The sequence below is a fragment of the Athene noctua genome, chromosome 4 (genome assembly GCF_965140245.1).
Source record: "Athene noctua chromosome 4, bAthNoc1.hap1.1, whole genome shotgun sequence".
In the NCBI taxonomy this organism is placed as follows: Eukaryota; Metazoa; Chordata; class Aves; order Strigiformes; family Strigidae; genus Athene; species Athene noctua.
The window spans coordinates 27,245,117-27,264,549 of record NC_134040.1 but is presented as its reverse complement, the minus strand read 5'-3'; the positions used below and the strand labels follow the sequence as shown (position 1 = coordinate 27,264,549).

At 41.1% G+C, this 19,433-nt stretch overlaps 1 protein-coding gene across 2 annotated transcripts in view; it reads right to left on the bottom strand.

Moving 5' to 3' along the window:
* Positions 1-19,433, bottom strand: part of LIMCH1 (LIM and calponin homology domains 1) — a 185,639-nt gene that overhangs the window by 7,547 nt on the left and 158,659 nt on the right. The window contains exons 21-32 of one of the 2 annotated variants that reach the window (XM_074904714.1): positions 16,649-16,745; positions 14,081-14,253; positions 13,326-13,431; positions 12,007-12,081; positions 11,266-11,294; positions 10,172-10,255; positions 8,531-8,623; positions 7,469-7,573; positions 5,964-6,100; positions 5,063-5,184; positions 3,147-3,270; positions 1,716-1,802 (exon numbers count right to left, since the gene is read on the bottom strand). In XM_074904714.1, the coding sequence (XP_074760815.1) occupies positions 1,716-1,802; positions 3,147-3,270; positions 5,063-5,184; positions 5,964-6,100; positions 7,469-7,573; positions 8,531-8,623; positions 10,172-10,255; positions 11,266-11,294; positions 12,007-12,081; positions 13,326-13,431; positions 14,081-14,253; positions 16,649-16,745 (1,232 nt within the window). The remainder of the gene's footprint in view (positions 1-1,715; positions 1,803-3,146; positions 3,271-5,062; positions 5,185-5,963; positions 6,101-7,468; positions 7,574-8,530; positions 8,624-10,171; positions 10,256-11,265; positions 11,295-12,006; positions 12,082-13,325; positions 13,432-14,080; positions 14,254-16,648; positions 16,746-19,433) is intronic. The other variant, XM_074904716.1, reaches the window with a different exon arrangement.

Genomic DNA, 19,433 nt, shown 5'->3' with positions numbered 1-19,433 from the left:
GGAATAACTGGTAGCCTTTTTCATAATGGTTTTAACAGAGTGCAGGCGCACACTTCTATGTGTTTCACGCTCTTCCCTTTTCATCTGTCTGCCAGCCTGCCAAAACTGATGTTTGTCTAGTGAGATGAACCTAAGACCAAAAGAGATCCTTTGTCATTATCTGTCATCAATGCTTTTTCAGCCAGGGCTGAAACCAGGAGAGAAACTTGCGGATATTTCATGACTTTTAAAAAGATGTTTTGATGAAACCATACACAGATAAGCAAGATTACAGTATCTTGCTTTATGGTTTCGGTACAACAACACAATAAGCTACCAACAGAGACAGATCTGGACTGCATCATAACAAAAAAGCCATTTTCCTAAAAAAAAGAAAAAAAGAAAAGAGAGACAGAAGCAGCAGAAACACTCATCACAATCCAAAAACTGTCCTTGCTTCCACTTAATCTCTGTCACTCCTGAGTCCATCATTCTTTATCCCACCACATACACTGACAGCACAAGCATGTCACTGTCTTGTTGCTTCATTTGCATTATTCCTTTTAGAATAACTTTCCTGGTTTCTTCTCCTCCCCTACAACCTTAAGCCTTCTGCTCACACCTCTCTGTTACTCCCACGTTCACCTTTACCTTCAATTCTTATCCACTGTCAGAGTTATTAACAACAGAGTTAACAACAAGTTAAAGTGTTGGATCAAAGAATAAAGTGCTTTGGAAAATTTCTTAAGAGAAGTTGTCTGATGTTTTAGTCAAACAATTAATTACACCCCATCCATTGTTTCAAAAACAGATTTATTTCAGAAAAAGATCTTGGAAAAGGTCTTAGATCAGAATATAGCTGCTAAATAATATGAAGTAGCTATCACAACTAGCTATATATATCAAGAAATGATCTGCAGTCCCACCAAACCTGCAGCTACAATTAGAAAAAACAGACAAAATTCTTCACAAAAAAAAAATCCCAATAGTTTCATGTTAATGCAAGTGGTGTTGGAAGGAGAACTTTGCTATGAAACACTGAGAAAAATGTTATTTGAATAGAACAAAAACTTGCTATGTTTTATGTGTTGTATTACTTTACCCTATCTAATAAGCCAACTGATTTTAACACTCCCCAAATTCAGTGATTCAGTCAGGCTACAGTTAACATTTACTTAGAGTTGCTACACATATCTCACTGAAATCTGCACAGCTCATTGCTTGAGAGAATCAAATCTCTGGGAGATTAGCATGAATGAAAGCAAATTAAAAAAACACAAAAAAGCAAAATGCAATTCAAGTTTGAAAATGAAGGGAATGATTTCTTTTTACATAAGCAGGTGTTGAAATACCACAAAGCCTAGAACATACCTTACTCCTGAGCATGTGACTATTCACAACAAAGACAACATCCTTTGGTTTAAGTGCTCTGAACTCCTGCTTAACTGCTTACTTTGACGGGGGCCTACATTATCCCATTGCAATTTCATTGAAATTTCAATGATCAGGCAGAGTCCTACAGCTGCTTTCTGAACTGTGTTATTTGAAAACATAACAATACTGCTGAAGAGGCAAGAAATAAGGGAGAGGGAGCTACGTGTTTATTCCATGGATGGTTAATAATTGCAACTTTCAGAAGAATTAATAGTGCATCCACATAACACTAACGTGATTTACACTGCAGCAGTTCACCAGCAACTACAAGATGCATTTGGTCTGCAAAATTTCTTATTGACCTTTTGTACCTGTTGGGTGACTGACTTGAAGCAGCAGGAGAGCAGGGAGACGATGGACCAGATCGTAAGTTCTCATGATAGCCTGCCCTAAAATACAGGAGAGAAGACGCATTACTACCGCTGAAGAACAATCAAAAACAGGTTTTGTGCAGAGAAATTCCAGCTGGTGGATTTCAGGATACCCAAATCTAAAGATTTGATCTAAGGAAAAAAGGTATAACTTTTCTGTCCATTGCCATTTTGATATAGTGAAAAATAGCACACATCTTTTGGTTCTGAGTCTTGGTCTGCTTGCTATTGCTCAGTCAGGTAACTCACAAGGGAATCAGCCATGTGCAGACTCCTACCCACCTATCCACCCAACATAGCTCCCACCATGATGAAAGAGGGTTAAGCCAGAGGACACCACCTTGTACTCTCTGTTGGCCAGGGGATGTGCTCAGAAGCACACTAGTACAGCAGATGCAGGTCTGTTGATAGAGAGTCTGTGCCCTTTACTGAGTAAAAAGGAAGCTACCAACACTGAAAGTGGTTTATTACTATTTCTATCCATTCTATCCTGCAAGAACTTAGTGAGGAAAAACCATGCATTGGTTTTGTTATCAGAAATCATTGGATTCATTCAACCTCTCATTGCTTAAAGCTGTTTAGAGATTAAATAACAATTTTCTCAAACACACATGAGCAGTTTGTTATGAGAAATAGGTAATCAAACCTCAATCTACATTAGTTTTGACTGGATAGAAGCTTTACAGAGGTAACACTTTGCAGGAGACTCTGTTCATGTATATTCTAATGAAACAGATGTTCCTTTTTCATTACATAGATATACTTCTTGCCATATTAGGAAAGAAGATCCCTTGTTTACCAAAAGAATGGGTATTCCCTTTCAGTAATGCTTACTCAAAAGCACAAGGCAAAGCATCAGAGAACAAAAAAACCTCACAAAAATTTACAGCAGAAAGAAAATACTAATCTCTATGTATATTGTTTTAAAAGCTATAATCCTTAAAGAACTAGAAAGTAGCAATCAGTGTGTGTTTGAAAGCTGGGGAATGAAGCTCTTTGGATTCAAAGAGGCAGACTTCACCTGACATTCCCATCCTGATATTTAGCCACTTACTAGCTATAAATGTTTGCCTGAGGCACTTAAAACAAATGAAGCACATTTTAAAGAACTAAGGAGAAAGAAGACAGAGAGTGGCAAGCAGAGAGCATGCTCCTTCATGAAACTAGTTACTAATAGTTGTTAGAAACAAAGTGGATAAAAGTTGGCAGTCTTGGTGGAAAAGCCAGGAAACAAAGGTGTCTTCGCACCATAGGACTACTCATGAAACTTAATCAATAAAGAATCCTGAGTAGGAATATAAGGGAAAACAGAGTGAGTGGGACTTCTCAATCTCTGCAATAACCTTTATTTTATGTTCTCACCTCCTCATTTCCCCTGCAGAGCTCTGCTGTTGTCCCACACTCTGGCCCAGGAACGGTCTCTGCCAAATGTCCTCTGTGCGATGCGGGGACTGCTTTGTCAGCAACTGCTGATTCCAGGAGATGTCTGCAGTGTGAGGTGAGGAAATCTCAATACTTGAGACAAAACGCTTTTGTCAATACTTACAGACCAGCATAGCTTGTAGGTACACCATAACTGAGACAAGAGATGTACTGTTTTCAGAAACTCCACACAGAGACAGGCTTTGCTACACCAGAAGACCTCTACGGAACAATGTGCCCCTGCATCACCTTCACAGCACAGGACCTACCCTGCTGCTGAATCTCAGTTTCTGAAGGGGGAAAGGGCGAGGTCAAACAGCTGTCCAGGAATAGCACTCGGGAAAAGAAAGTATTTCTGTCATAAGGAAAGAAGCACCACAGAGACTCAAACTTCCCATGGTGCCTGGGGATCCAAACTTCTCAATAGCAAAGTTATGAGGAAGGTGGTGCAGTCACTGCTCTTCATAAGGCTACTGACAAACAGTAATTCCCTTATAATTTCCTTCTGTGTTTCAGATGGTTGCACAACACTCAGTAACAATAACAGCCTCCCAGCAATATTCGGTGATCGGTGTGATGCTCAGCCAGACAACTACCCCATCTCTGAAGCAGAGAGAACTACCTGTATCCTTCTGGATGAATTTTGTGGCTCACAGACTGGGGAAGAGCCTTACCCTACCTTGCATCAACCAGTTGGTTTAGCGAAGAAAATCTTTACTGGGGCCTATGAAGGGCCTGTTACCTATTTTTGCTATCAAGAGAATAAAACCCCAGTTCTGACTATTTAAGGACTGAAGGAGAGAGCGCAGATGTGATGCTTTAAGGGGCAAAAAGAGGAGCTGTCAAAATACTTGCAGGAGACCAAGTTGTTGAAGAGAACCTAGAAAAACCCTGATTAGCAGAAGTAGTTAAAAACTGTCAAACCTTTGAAGTTTGCTTAATCACTACTACAAATCCACAAGGATGGATTGCTGGGCAATATCTTCTGCTTTCTTTATTTGAGCAGCCTTTATCAAAGCACAAAGAACACAATAAAATCGAAACATGGAAAGCAAACCTGCTAAGTTTAATAAACTGAATTTGCATTTGGAGCAAGTAATAACACTGAAACCTTTTCTATCCATAGATGTTTAATTTTTTAGAATCATCAATTTTTATGCTAGACTGAAAACAAAAATCCAAAACTTGATTTCAAAATCTACATTTGCTTTCTGTCTTTAGTCCTCCTTATTTACTTTCCACTGTTCACTTACATTAGATAATGATGCTAAATTAGTGAATTTGCCTTTTTTTAGGGTGATCCTGTTGACAGCAATGCTTTGGGAAATTCCTTCATTCAAAAAACATCAATACTTACAAGAGCTTAAAAAAATCTATTAATCTGAAATCTCATCAGACATTTCTAATGACAAAATTGAGACAAGTATGACTTTAGGCTTAGCCTGAAAAAGTTACACACCACGGGTAATGATTTTTACTGGACTGAAATGGACGTAAAGAATCTAATTAGCTATCAAAACAGAAAGTAAGTGTTCACCGTATCAAGATAAATCCTATATGTATGTAAGATTAGGTAAAAGATGGAAAAGAATTGTGTTTAACTGTTACTGTGAACACGCAGGCCTATAAATGAGATTCCTACTTGCAGTCAAAATGCTCCTCTCTGATGAAAACAAGATTTTAAGTTTCACCTTAACACACTTATCTTTGCTAACAGATAAATAACTTTTGAGTCTGAAACATTCAAATTTTGAAGATATATGTGTACTGTCAATTTCCAAAATTCTTTGAGATAGATTTCTGCGAGACTTCTATCTGGAAAAGAATACATGCATATGAAGATGCTTGACTCTCACCCTGAGTCAATGGTAGATTCAGCGTGGCAGGCAAGCTGCGCTCCATCACCGGCACGTGGCGCTCCTGCTCACCTCCTTTCAAGATACCTGTCTCTGGGTGTCCTGAGAGCACTTTATTTCCACTGCCAATAAAAATAAGTCAGATTGTATAAATAAAGTCAGGAAAAATTCCACCTAGAATATAATGGCAAAATCAGACTTTTGAACATCAGACTATTTTTTGTAAAAAGATTTTTGTTATTGTGTCAGTAATGACAAAGCAATGAGGATAACTGTCATGAATTAAGAAGTTTGTCTCCAAATACGCCAAGTCTTCCTGCTTACCTCACACACTGCCATTTAGACACACTGAAGATCATTCTGGATTTGTGGAAAATAGCTTCTTTGCCAGAGAAACAGCTTTTCTGAGTGTTCTCTATACAGTGTTCAGCATCACCAGATGTCTTTGTGAAAGCTGTTATTATCAGTTCATCAAAGACCAGGACTTTGAACACCACCTGGCACATTCGGGTATGGCACTTCTGAGATAGCCAAGCAATCTCACACAGATTCTGAGTGAAAACAGCTACTGCTCCTTTATTCCTACAAATGCCTTGTGAAACTTGTACACAAGACACAGTGCAGAGATGCCTGAGCTATCTAAGCTCCGATCTGGTTGATGTGACAGGTTTGTGGCAAAGCCATATACCGCAAAGGCAAGCCTTCTGATATGCACAGCTAGCACTGCACGTTGCCATATACACATAGTGTGCGGCAAGTGAATACGATCAGGATATTACACCTATCACTAGGCCACCAGATGCTGATGCTCCAGCATCAATCACAGGCAGATGTGACAGCCCAGAAGTCTACAGAACACAAAGCTCCATAGGGCTAGGAAATGCTTAGGCTTGATCCATACCTCCTCTTTTCTTGCCAGAGTTCATTTTCCTTGCTTTTCAGAGATGGCATACTGTCCTGCTCCCAGAGCAGCTTCTTCTGCCTTGTAACCTCTTTCTGTTTGCCTTCCTCTGGAGAGCTGTTTGAATCAGTTGAGTTCTAGAAGACAGCAAGGGAAGGAATAAGGAGTTTCCCTTGAATTTGGCATCAGCATGGGAAAAGCACAGGCTTCCCCCAGATATATTGTGTTGACACACCTTACTACCATAAAGAACATCTCACATTATACAGTGGAATCATTTGACCTTGGTAAGGCTAACTTTGGATTTAACGAAGACTTCAGCTGAAACAGTCAACTAACTGAACTAAACAGAGCATGAAAAAAAAGTTAGGGATATACCAATTGTGAGATGGTGTTCAGGACAACAAAATAAAACTTCCCACTATGTATTTTGGCAGAAATCCTTCAATGACTTTGAGTTTAGATAGTCTCCCACTGAACCTGGGAGGACTTCGTGAGGGATTTCAGCTTGTTGCCTCTGCCTCAGGGCAAAGCATTACTCACATGCACATCCTCAAATGGCAACACTAATACACTTCCAAAATGGCACCTGAGTGAGTCATACCTGACTGGTGGAGCTTGAGTAAGCACATGGCATGAGATCCTTCACTTCTATGTGCCCGCATTGCTCTGAACGTGGCATAAGCAACTCCACCCAGGAAGTTACTGCTATACAGCCATGTGGAAAGTGGGCCACGGCTGATACTCTTGCACAGGGATCAGTGATAAGAGGGGCCAGGAAAGGTAAGAGGAGAACCAGATGATACAGAACTCCTAATACTGGAGTTAAATGGAAAAAGGGAGATGACTTCTTGGGTGTGGGTGCCTTAGGCAGGAGAAAATTATGTCTGGAAATCCCACATTTACTCTACTGATCTCACCTTGGGTGTCATTCTCTGATCCCTGCTGAACACTTGTTTAATTAAATGCTAGATGCATTGAGTTAAACATTTTGTGTGCTTAAGTAAAAAAATAAATAATTGGGAAGTGAACATTGGCCTGTTTGTTTTGCTGTGTTCTAGGAGGGATGGTGGGAGAGAAAAGGAGGAAAAGTGGGGAGGCAGGATTCAGTCTCATCTCAGATATGCTTAAAGCACTGTCTTACACTCAAGATTTTGGATGCAGGGAAATCACTTCAGATTTTGCTGGCTTTGAGAAGGCAGTTAGAACAAACAGAAACGGGTGACTGTTTTTTCACAGCACCAGTTAAAGAAAAGAAGCAGCTGCAAAGAGATGAAGCATCACCCTCTGCTCTAGTCCAAAATGGGATGGTAGCAGTTTGCTTGGGAGCATGGCTCTCAGTTGTAAAAATATACAAGCTACAACACCGAGGTATCACCAGTTATGGAAGGGATTCAGGGAATACTCTTACTGTTCTCAGACTTCGTTAGCCTTTAGTGAAGAATGAAACATTGCACTGAAGGTGGCTTAGTCTTTACTGCCTTACTATTCCACGAGAAACTCACCGCTGTCTTGTTTCCTTCAGTGGTAGAGGAAGAAGAGGAGAGGAGCTCAGCAGAGTTTGAAGAAACAATGAATGGAACTACAGTATCCTCAATTATTTTACGTTCCTAAAAAACACAGGATGAGGAGAGAGTGAGGATTAAAAATACAGAATGTCAATTATGAGCTTAAGGAGCAGAAGCATAAAGTTTGGCTATGTGTCATATTTAGATGGCTAGGTAAGGACCTGTGATACCAAGAATAATGGTAACACCTCCATTTTTAAATTGCTTCAAGGTTTTGTACTACCTTTCCTTTCTCCATTACCATCTTTGAGATGTGATGTCCAAAACTGGAAAGAATATTCCACTTGGGATGCCATCACTGTTTCTCATACCAATCTGTTAGATTTCATATAAAAATACTAAATTACACTTGGTACATGAGAAACTTATTCTGAAAGTTGAAAAAGAAAAATACTGTTCAGATCACAGGTATGGCCCTCAAGTACAGATGCTAAGATACCAGTCTGCATTATGCACAACTAGTCAAACTGAAAACATTTTCCAATTTCCTGCAATAACAACCCACATATGACAGAAGAAAACCAGTCTTCTATATTGTTAATATTGTACAACTGCAAGCTTTGGACATTTCCTGTGGATTTTTATTTTTTTTTTTAAAACAAAGCCAGTTTACATCTACATGATCAAGCCCAAGGCAGGCAACAGTTTAATCTGGAATTCCACCAAGCCCAGGCAGCAAGTATATGCCAAAACACACAAGGCACTGCCTCCAGAAGTAAGTCTGAGCATGCCCAGACATAACCGTACTGACTCATTCAGATTTACACAGCAATTAGACACCTCCACCCATGCAGAGGTTCTGAGGATACCTGTCTAAATATTTGAATTTTTCCTCAGCGCCTATGGTAATGTTTAAGAGAAACAATCCTCCTGAGAATTCAGCCTTGAGAAGGCTTTTAATTAATTAATCTAGGTACAGGATTTTTTTAGTTATGTAGGTGGGTGCATTTAAATACCAAAAAAAAGTCAGTAAACAACCTCCTCCTTTGAGCCTTATACCTCCTCGTAGTATCTACGCTCCTCCTCTTCAACTTCTCTCTGGGCCTTTTCCCATTCCTCTTTCAGCTTGTCCTGCTCCTTCTGATACTTCTCCTGTAAAAAGATACAAATACAGGTAAATTCAGACCATTCTGTATTAGCAGTAAATTCTGTAGTATCTCCACAGTGAAAATGAACCTGCTAAGACAGGTTTAATCAGAAATAGGATGAAATAGGAAGATAAAAATCTGAAACATCCATGGGTGTCAAAAAAAGCTTCTTTTCCTCCTCTCACCACTTGTTTCCAGCACTTATATTTAACACCTTCAAATCATGAGGAACTTTTAAAATACCTGAAATAGTTTAATTTGTTAGAAGTTTTTACATCTTTGGTCAGAAATGAAGTTTATGCTCAATAATTTAATATCCTTGTTTATTATACAGCTTTGAGAGTTCCAAAAAGCTATCACATACCCCAAAACACTTAGGCATGGATTTTACATTAAAAACTTCAGCAAAGTAGCATATAAACGAGCAGGTTTTGCACATACTGGTACTAATTTAAGAGAGATGCTAGTACAATTTAATGAATGATGAATACCTGTGCAAGTTTAAAAGATAAATGAATAGTGTGTAAAGGTCTGAAGAGAGTAATCTTATAATTAGCTAAGTAGCTTGTTTTCCTCCTTGAAATTCTTTCTTGAGAATTGTTTTCACAGTTTTGCATGAAAAAATATTTCAAAGAGATCTTTAAAATTGTTTGGCAGAACTGGTTTGAATATGGGGAAGAATGGTGACTACCATAAACCAGAAAAGATGCATTTACTATTGAGAGAACACCCACATATGCCAGAAAAATGATGAGAATTTGACACCATTTTAAGAGGAAACAACCACATTAGTTAAAAAGAAATAATCTCAAGAAAGCAGTAGAGACACATACAAGTCATTCTTGAAAGATTAAAAGACTCCATTTTGTTATTTGTTGTCCTTTGACAGTTGTTTGTTGTTCTGTTACATGGAGGAAAGATATGAATTCTTTGGGACCAAACATAATCACAGTTTCAAAAGACACTTCTGACTGGTGGGGAAATTAATTCTCAGGGCAACTGCACTTCTTGCAACTAGTACACAAACCCAGACCTTTTAAAGCTTACTCTACCACTAGGCGAAACCAGTGGTTGTTTTGAGGGGGTTTCCCCCCCTCTCAAAAAAACCCCAAACCCTTCGTGTCCAAATTTAGCTTGATGTTTTCCAAGAAGAACCTGTGAACAAAGCAGAAGTCTACAAAAATCTATTAAGATCATAATTTTAAAGAATAGTTGCATACGCATCAGGGTCAGAACACTGTCAGTCTGGAGAAAGAGGCTCCAAGTAATTAAGACTCTCGCAGTCTATGCTCAGTATACTTTAAATATAGTTGAGGATCAACATTTGGTTTAGCTCCGTGCTGGAACACAGAACTAAGTCCTTTTGACTTTAGGATCCATGAAGTGGGGAAGGGATACGTGTGTGCATGCTCATTTTATTGCTCATCTGCCATAGAATTTGCTCAAGCAGCCACAGAGGATGTGAAAAACAACATGAAATGCTCAACTTCTGTCCAAAGGGACAACTCAACAGCTGAACCATATGATGGAAGATGTGTAGTTTCTTTCTTACCTGAAGCAAGCGTTCTTGTTCATGCTGCCACCTTTCCTGGCGCTTTCGCTCTTCTTCTGGATCCCAGGACCAAAAATTGAAACGCTTGCATGAAGGAAAACCAAACTATTAGACTTCAACACTACACAAGGCTACCAGAGAAAGTTGCACTTTGCCTGGCCGACCCCTGGCAATGATGTTAAAATGGGAAACTGATAACTAGATAATGGTGTTCTCAGTTAGCAGACAATATTCTTAGCTTGATTGACACTTGGGATTACCCACAGACATCCAAATGATAAAATAATGATTTGGTTTGCAAAGAAAGGCTTGGGAAACTTCAACTGGAAGGGAAAAAGAAAAAAGATCTCAAAGAAAGCTCTAAGCAGCACTGAACAGAGATACCTGCAGGTACTCAAATTTAAAGAAAATATCTATTTTGCTTCTTTATAATCTTTTGTGCAACATGCAAAGCAATTTGTGATTGTAAAAAATATTCTCTCATTTCATATGGCTGCCAGGACAACAGAATATAGCTTTGTTTTAAATTTTTATCCATAACGATATAAAACCTCAGGCTTCACTAAGAATCCCATTCCATGACACATGATTAAAATCCTTACAATCAAGGGCAATTTTAGACACCTGATGTCATATTCCTTTCCACTAAGAGTTGTATTTGAATCTGATAGGAAGAGATTATGTCTATTTTTATGTGACAAACAGAATATGAAATATTGTGTACTTCAGAGTAGCATTTGTGGTGTGTTTATTTTTTTCATTGAGGAGACAGTAGAATTGTTGTCTCCTCTAATTTCTATATATTTAAAATAGAATGGATAATTTAGAATTATATATTGTTTTGAGATTGTGAAGGTTTAGTGTCTCCAGCAACTAAGTACTGTATAGCTACCATTCCCTCCTGATAAGAGGGGAACACCTAAATTCCAGATTCAGACCATGTCTTGATTTGGGTTGTATTTTTTCTCTCTCATTTCCATGAGAAAAAAATTCTCATTCTGATTTGGGCATGTTACAAAACATTTTTCATAAAAAAATCACTTTTGCTAAACACCTATCTCTAAACCAAACAACAATGCAAAAAAGGTACTCACATTTGATTTGTCACCACTATTAGAATCAGCTGTTAAAAGAACAGAAAAAGGAAAGATTAAATTTAATGTGGCAAAATGTGCTTAGCCTGCAATTAAAGCTACATTGTATCTGTATAAAAAAGCTTCATGTTCGTTCCCTCTTTGCTCCCACAACCAAATGCAAGGACGAATCGCAAGCAAATAAACCAGAAAAAAAGATTACACCCGTCACCAACAAAACTACTTTAATTGTGGGTATAGAGGAGCACAATATTAACTAACATCAGGTTCTACTCTACCACTAGCTAATGCCATCTACTTCTGGCCACAGACGTTAGCAGTGTTTGGACACTGAGTGTCACCTACCTTGGTCTATTTTTCCCTGCGTGATTCAGTGCAAGGAAGGAAAAAGCATAGCAAAGCTAAAAGGATGGGACTACACTATTCAAGAGCCACAGTTACGAAGAGAACCATTGCCATTTTCTATCCAAATGTCTTTGAAAATTAGGCTGATTTAAAGAAATTAAGGAAAAGGTATTTATAGGCAAGTGATTTCATTTGGGTGCCTGAAACCAGAGCATCACAACAACTTGCAAACCAACAGCTCTTTGTCAACTGTGCAGCAGGAATAGACACTTTCTATGAAAGCGAGAGGTAGAACAAGTCCCCGTGATCACCAGCTTTTGCCCCAGCCCCACGTCCGAAGACACCTATGACTGAAGGCAGCAGAAGGGCTGAAGCTGGTCTTAGCACCGCATTTACCTGACTGCGAGAAAAACTGTGAGCGCCGCCAGTTGTTGCGAACCCTAAGCAGAACCGTGGCCCCGCGGGGCGGCTCTGCAGGCACCGGCACAGAGACAAAACAAGAAACACAGCGCGGTCAAAAGGCGATGATGGACTCTCAGACCCGAGCCACTTTGGCCATGAGAGGAATTTTGACTACAATCACTTTGGCCCATCGCAGCTTGTTTACAATGGAGCGGCCAGGCACACAGACTGCCCGTATTTAAACACTACTTTTGGAATATGGCACCTAACCTTACACGAGAGCTCTAGCACACAAATACTAGTCAAGGGCAGCCACCCCTTCAAGTCTTTGCATGGTGCTCCCATTCACTCCTATTGTAGATACAGGTTTTAGAGGATTTTGTGATCCTTTCAGCGCTGTATGTGCTGTGAACACTAGAGAGCAGCCAAGTGTCTCAGCACCACTCAGAAAATATGCGAGAGACCTATAATCTAGTACTTGATGTTTGGGTTGATTTATGCCTAACATAAAATTATATTGTTCTCAAAGCCTGTTTGGAAAGCACTTCCTCACTTTAAACAAGTGAGATTTCTATTCCTTTTCAGACAATCCTGTTTTCCACAGTGGATCACCTTCAGTAGTTTGAATCTTGAAAACACTAGGATAACATTACCTATACATAAACTAACAACCTATTAAGTCTCAGGGGGAAGAAAACTTGAGATGATTTTTCTCTTTCTTTCTTTCATGATACCTACATATATGCATCTATAAAGTCAATATAAAATCAAACTACTAAACACTATTGATCTCAAGCAAAACTTTGTCATGAAGGAAAAAAAAAAAAGTTCTGCTTTGCAAGAACTTGTGATGGGCACAGGTCAAATTCAGGGATGTGGCCAGGTATGTGTATTGGTCATCTATGAACAGAACTCCACATGAACAGCTGAGTGCAGAATTTATCTCCAGAAGTTTTTATTGTGAGCTAAAACCAATTGCTAAGCCATTTTCATCTGTGAGCAGCAGTACTATTAGTAATACTCATAATACTCATTGACATAATACAGCTTTTATTGCTAGGCCAGGTAAGTGCAAGATAGGGCTCTCCCTACCCCGCTTAGTTATCACAATTCTGCTGTTGTGTTTGAGGGGAATAGAGGATAAGTGCTTTGCATCATAGAAGCCACGTTACCAGTATCAGTCAGATACAATCAGAAAATAACCATTTTAGCTCCAAAACTCTCCAGGTCATTGATTAGGCACTTCTCCTTGAACACCACATGCACTGTTTCAGTTACTGTCCAGCTGAGTTCTCCAAATGCTTTTTGCTCACCTTGTACACCAGAATTCTGCAGAGTAACTTGACTGGTCTCAGGTAGTTTCTTTAAAAATGGCAATAACACACTCCCTCCTTGTTCCAGGGCTTTTGGTTTCATCACCTGTTCAGACATTTGGGAGCAGAAAACAGCATTCAAAAATCAGAAGGTTCAATTAAACCTTTTCTGTTTATTTCCTGAATTGACATTATCAACGATGAAGCCTCTGTCTCCAGGATTACGACATGGAGCTGCAGTACTGAAGTCCTGGAAACAACAGGTAGCTGTTGCTGACATTCACACTGACCTGCACACCAAACCCAATCCTAACCCAGGACCAACACCTAACTTACCTGACTAAGCAGTACGGTCATGGCCATTTGTTACCTGTGCTACCACCTGCACTTGTTCAGCACTTCAAGAGGACTAAGAGGGTGAGCTCCACTGTCAACACCTTCTGGATACTCTGCCCTCCCAGCACATGGTGGGATTGGGGTTTGCAGGTTAAATTCTCATTTCTGCTCCAGCCAGTTTACAGGTTCAAATACTACAAGCAGACACAGGGGAGTTCCTTTGGAATGGAAACTCTGATGACCACAGGATTTGGCACAGAAACCATCCTCCAGGGTCACTGACTGGCAGAGTGTTTTGAATGAACTCCTGAAGTGACATTATATAGAGAAAAATACCAATGTGCACAATAAACATTTCCATGTGAGTTTTTTCTTTTTTTGGTTTGTTTTCCACATTCCCTTTTCTTGCCTGTACATACCTCTGGTGTAGCAGGGAGCTCTGCTTCCTTCTGTTGCACCATTTCAGGTTTCTTCACATCTTTCTCACTTGAAGCAGTTTCCTCTGAAAGGACAGGACTGGGAAGAAATTCTAATCTCTTCACAACAGAGCTGGCACAAGCTGCAGTTGACTTGAACTGCTTTTGATCTGAACCTAATCCACACACATAAGAGATAATGATTCAAGGTTAAGATATTTTTTCAAATAAAATGCAGACCTATTTAATTTCTTACAATCCAATTTCTTATTGGATATACTGTGAGCCCGTTGACTGCATGTTTTGAAAAAATAATCTTCTTTCCTCAACACAGGCAAAATTAATCTTTCAAAGAAGACAGAGCTTTGAGAGTGAAATTCACCTGACAAAATGTAGGTGCTTACGCTTGGGCATCATGGGACACCCTTCATGGTCAACGAGGACAGAGAGGCAGTTCTTGGGGCAGAGCCATCCAAACTATTTCAGACATTCCTCTTCAGCTCAGATGAGTTGTAAACTACAAAGTGCCTACTGAGATATAGATCTCTTTACTGAAGTCGTGTGGCAAATCCTATCCTAAGATGCTACCCAGACAAGTAACTATACCACAGTTAACATGGTCTCACTGTCAGCACTGGAGGGTATTTCAGGTTGCCTGTTTCCACCAAGTCAAGCATCAGACAGCAAACAAACTGTGCTAACAGGAAGTCTTGGACTGGAATAATCTAGCTGTCATCTAGTTCTTAAAAAATCCAAGAAGTTGATGCTGGTTTAAGGGAGAAGGGACCAGGAATGCACAGGCCTACAGCTGAGGACAGTGACAGCTAAACTACTGTCAGCTGGTACCACGATTGGAAGCAGAGCAGTTGCCAGCATCCCAGGCAGTGTATAATCACCCAGACATCTCTCTAACCTCCTAAAGCAGAATCTCAGCTTCAGATCCTGTCCCTCTCCAACCATGGCAGCAGGGGCAGCTTCTGAATGTACATCTTTGACAGGCTAGGAGAGTGAGCTAAGAACGTGATGCACTCCAAAGCTCCATTAAGAACCTGCACACAAGCAGAGACAAGAGCTGCTCCTGCTGCCAGGCAGATGCACACCACTTTGGAGCAGTTCCCACACCATTAGTGGCATAGGGGTCACAGCATGGAAGTATCTGGCTTGTACTGAACAGCAGAGGAGGTTGCTTATTCTACAAGGTCACACAGTTTGGACCACATCTATCCCTCCAAAGCAGACATAATGAAAACTCATGTCTTTACCGTTTCAATTTTTACAGTGCTATCTCAGTTTTCCTTGCCACCAATATTAAACTTTGTTAACAATATTTAATATTAATGCTTAATACCTGTGAGCATTTCTCACAGGTGTGGAGCCTGACACAAGGTGGTTTTGTGATTTGTAGACAAATATCACCAGCTCATCACTGCTGACTCTTGAGAGGAGAACTTGGTTGATTCACCAAAAGACTGCAGCTTCTATGTTACCTGCCAGGTGCAATTCAAGATTGTTAACCTCTGTGCATTGGCATCTATGAGCCAAAGTAATTATGTCAACTAATGAGCCCTCGCTAACAGTCCATGTGCTTCAGAGTCTGGCAGCACATCAAGAAAAGGTTGGATATAGACCTAATCTTGTGGGATTGGTACCCACTTTGAGGGCAAAGCTCAATTGTTTAAGTCACATTTATCCTCAACAAATAGAAGCATTATGCTTATATACCAATTATGGTCAGAGATGTCATTTCAATACCTAGTTCAAAGAGTAATTTTACTTATACATACCAATTTATAGACACATTTTTAAAAATGAACAACAAAAAAGGACTACGAAGTTAGCACAATAACAGGCAGTAGATAAAATGCCTACTCAAAGGTAATGTTTCAGAAACACCATTTTGAGGAAAAAAGCTTCAAATTTTACCAGCAAATTCCTTTTCCCAGATTAGGAATCATGCATAAAGCCTTAACAGCAGAAAATCTGGAGTGTACAAAATACTGTCCATTTCAACAAGGACTGAAGTGCCCCTTCTTATTCTGCTTCCCTATTTCTTAATGTCTTGGGGGGGAAAAAAAGTGTTAAACAGCAGCTGTTACTGATAGTTTCTGCCCTGATTGCTTTTTGGTTACAGCACAGTGTGTCACCAGCTTTTCCCTCACACAAATGGCAAAGCAGACAGCTTGCATCCCGAGCAATGTACAGTCAGGTGTGTCATTTCAACCACAGAATGACAGAGCAGCTCAGGTTGGAAGGGATCTCAGAAGACCACCTGGTCCCACCCATCCTTGGAAAGGGAGCCTAGAGGAGATTGTCTAGCACCCTGTTCAGTTGCACTGAAAACCTCCAGCCATGGGGACTCTACCATGTCTCTTGGGAGGTTGTTGCAGTGAATGATTGTTCTTACTGTAAAAAATTTCTTTATGTCAAGGTTTATGACATCTTCTGCATTTTCTAATAAACCCTCCTGGTGCTGCTGCAAATGCACTTATGGAACTTGTACTGCAGGGTGGGCCTAAACCGCAGCCATGGGGGTGGGCAAAGTCAGGTGCAAGGGCAGCAGCAAGAACCCACCTGGGGATGGACACGCTGGGCTCACAGGTCCTGCACGTCCAGGGCTGGCCTCGACCTGCTGCTGGCTGGTGGCTCTATCTGCTTCTGCTGGGAAGGCCTGCAGAGAATAATACAGCAGAAGCACAGTGAGTACAGTGGAAATAAAAGTATGTGTTAATCCCTCAAGGCAGTACTCGCTGCTTCTTTGTAATGTGTTTGAACCAGCCTGGTTTAGAGCTCAGCAGGGACCTAGAGAGTACATTTTGGAGCAGTATGTGCCGCTCGGGTATTGAATCACTGGGCTTTAATCTCCTTTTCAAACTGTTCATCAGGAACCATCATGCAGTTCGTTTGGAATAGCTCCTACAAGCTTTTAAAATTGTAGGATATCTTGGATTGTGTTAGCTGGAGATAAGCATACATTTCACCCCTAGTTTCCTCTTCCAGAATAACACAAAAATGTATGCATTAGTGAATACATAGCACATACTTGGGTTTGAAAAGTGGCAAAGTAATTAAATACTTCCTTTATTTCATGGTTGTCTAAACAATCTATTATCTGTAGGGAAAAGCCAGAGTCAGTATTAAAGGTAATGAAATACTTGAAACACAATTAAGAGAGAACTGAAAAAATATGGTGAGACCATATCAAGCCAATAATCCAAATACCTTTGAAAAGCCAGTTTCCTGACCCAGGACAAGGCTGTTGCAGAGCTAAAACCACACTGTCAAAACAAGGGTAGCCCTTCAGCTGACCTATTTAGCAGCTTTCATCATACATCTGATTTCCCAGTAGACAAATCAAGAAAAATCTCCAGCAAACCGATCAGCTGCTGCACAGTGCTCCTAATGCATGAAAAATCTAGAAAATGGCACATTCAACAGAGGAAAATAAAAGACTACTTTTAGAAATAAAAAGTAACATATTTCAGAAACAGTCTATTGCAGACTTGCTTTCCTGTCCTCCTCCCACTTCTCCATCTTATTAACAGCTGCAAGGGAGTAAACCTGATGAAATTTCCTCTTTTCTGGGGGCAGAATTCAGAACTCCCCACCTTCTGCATGGATCCTGTTTCCCATCCCCACAGACCCACACGAGCCTACAGCCCCTCATCTGTCTGTGCCCCCTGAAGAGCAGACCTGGGCTCTCACAGCTCAGTCATTGGGGATGTCTGCTGGCAGTGTCAACAGGACACCAATGCCTGTGGACACACTTTGGCTCCAGAGAGCTTTGCTGTCAGCGTTGCTCGGGAATCCCTGACTCTCCTCTTGGGAGGGAGGCACGCTCCGGAGGGGGGACAGGGAACGTGTCTGGGAAAAGGCCCTGCAAGGAAATGGTGCAGACCGGTGTGGGGCCATGACCAGGCACAGCAACCCAGGCCAGCCCAGCGGGCAGTGAGCAGTGCTGGGAACAACAGAAGAATCTCATGGCTGCCAAGGGCTGTGCCGCCACTCGCAGCAGGACAGGCGCCAGATCACAGCCACGAGTCTCTGGAAGTGGCAGTGCGTCTCCTCTGGTCCCTGCTGGGGCTGGCTGGCTGCCTGCCGTCCTCCCCACTGCACCCTCACCTCCACTCACTCACCCTCTGCCCCAGGCAAGGCACATGGACACACAGAATCATTTAGGTTGGAAAAGACCCTTACGATCGAGTTCAAATGTAAACCTAACACTGCCAAGTCCACCACTAAATCATGTCCCTAAGCACCACATCTACATGTCCTTTAAATACCTCCAGGGATGGTGACTCCACAACTTCCCTCTGCAGCCTGTTCCAATGCTTGGCAACACTTCCAGTGAAGAAATCTTCCTAATACCCAAACTAAACCTCCCCTGGCACAACTTGAGGCTGTTTCTTCTCATCATATCACATGCTACTTGGGAAAAGAGACCAGCACCCACCTCGCTGCAACCTCCTTTCAGGTAGTTGTAGAGTGATAAGGTGTCCCCTGAGTCTCATTTGCTTCAGGCTAAGCAACCCCGGTTTCCTCAGCTGCTCCTTACAGGACTTGTGCTCTAGAGCCTTCACTGCTGTTCTTTGGACACATCCCCCTCCTGCCTAAAAGTGGTTCTCAAACTAGTCTAGGCAGAGGGTGAAATACACTCTCCAAAAAGGCAGCATGGAAAGTTTATGGACCTCCTTTCCACCATGTCCACCTGTGACTGTGCCTGTACCAAGAACAAGGCACCAATCTCCCCCTCCATGTGTCATAGGTTCCAAGGAGACATGGTCACTGGAGATGAGGCACAGGCTACAAAAGAGTCCCCAGAAAAATGGCCCAAAGACTGCAAGTCCTGTGCCCCAGAGATTTGCCCCCTTGCCATTCTATTGCTCTTTTCTCCCATATAACCCTCCTCTCCCTTTCCCAGTCCATCTTGATGCCAGCCTGTGTTTCAGTGAGAACTTTCTCACTGAAAGCCACAGCAGCAGTACACTGCAACTAGAAAATGTCTCCTTCAGTCTCAGTTCGGGCTCTTGATGTGACAGCAGCCAGGAGAGAAGCTACTGGAAACCCTTCCCAACCTTGCTCAATGCAGAAATAAGTATTTCTTTTCTCCACAAGGACAGCCAGGCAGTGTAACAGGCTGCCCAGACACATTATGCCATCTCCGTCCTTGAGGTTTTCAGGACTCGAATGACCAAGCCCTTAGCAACCCAGTCTGATCTCATGTCTGATCCTTCTTTGGGCAGAAGACTCAGCTAGAGACCTACAACCTGAATTTTTCTGTCCTTCTACAACATACAAACCTCTGTTAAACCTAAACAAATAGCTATTTTCAAGAGCTCAGGGTTTGCCCTAAACAAGG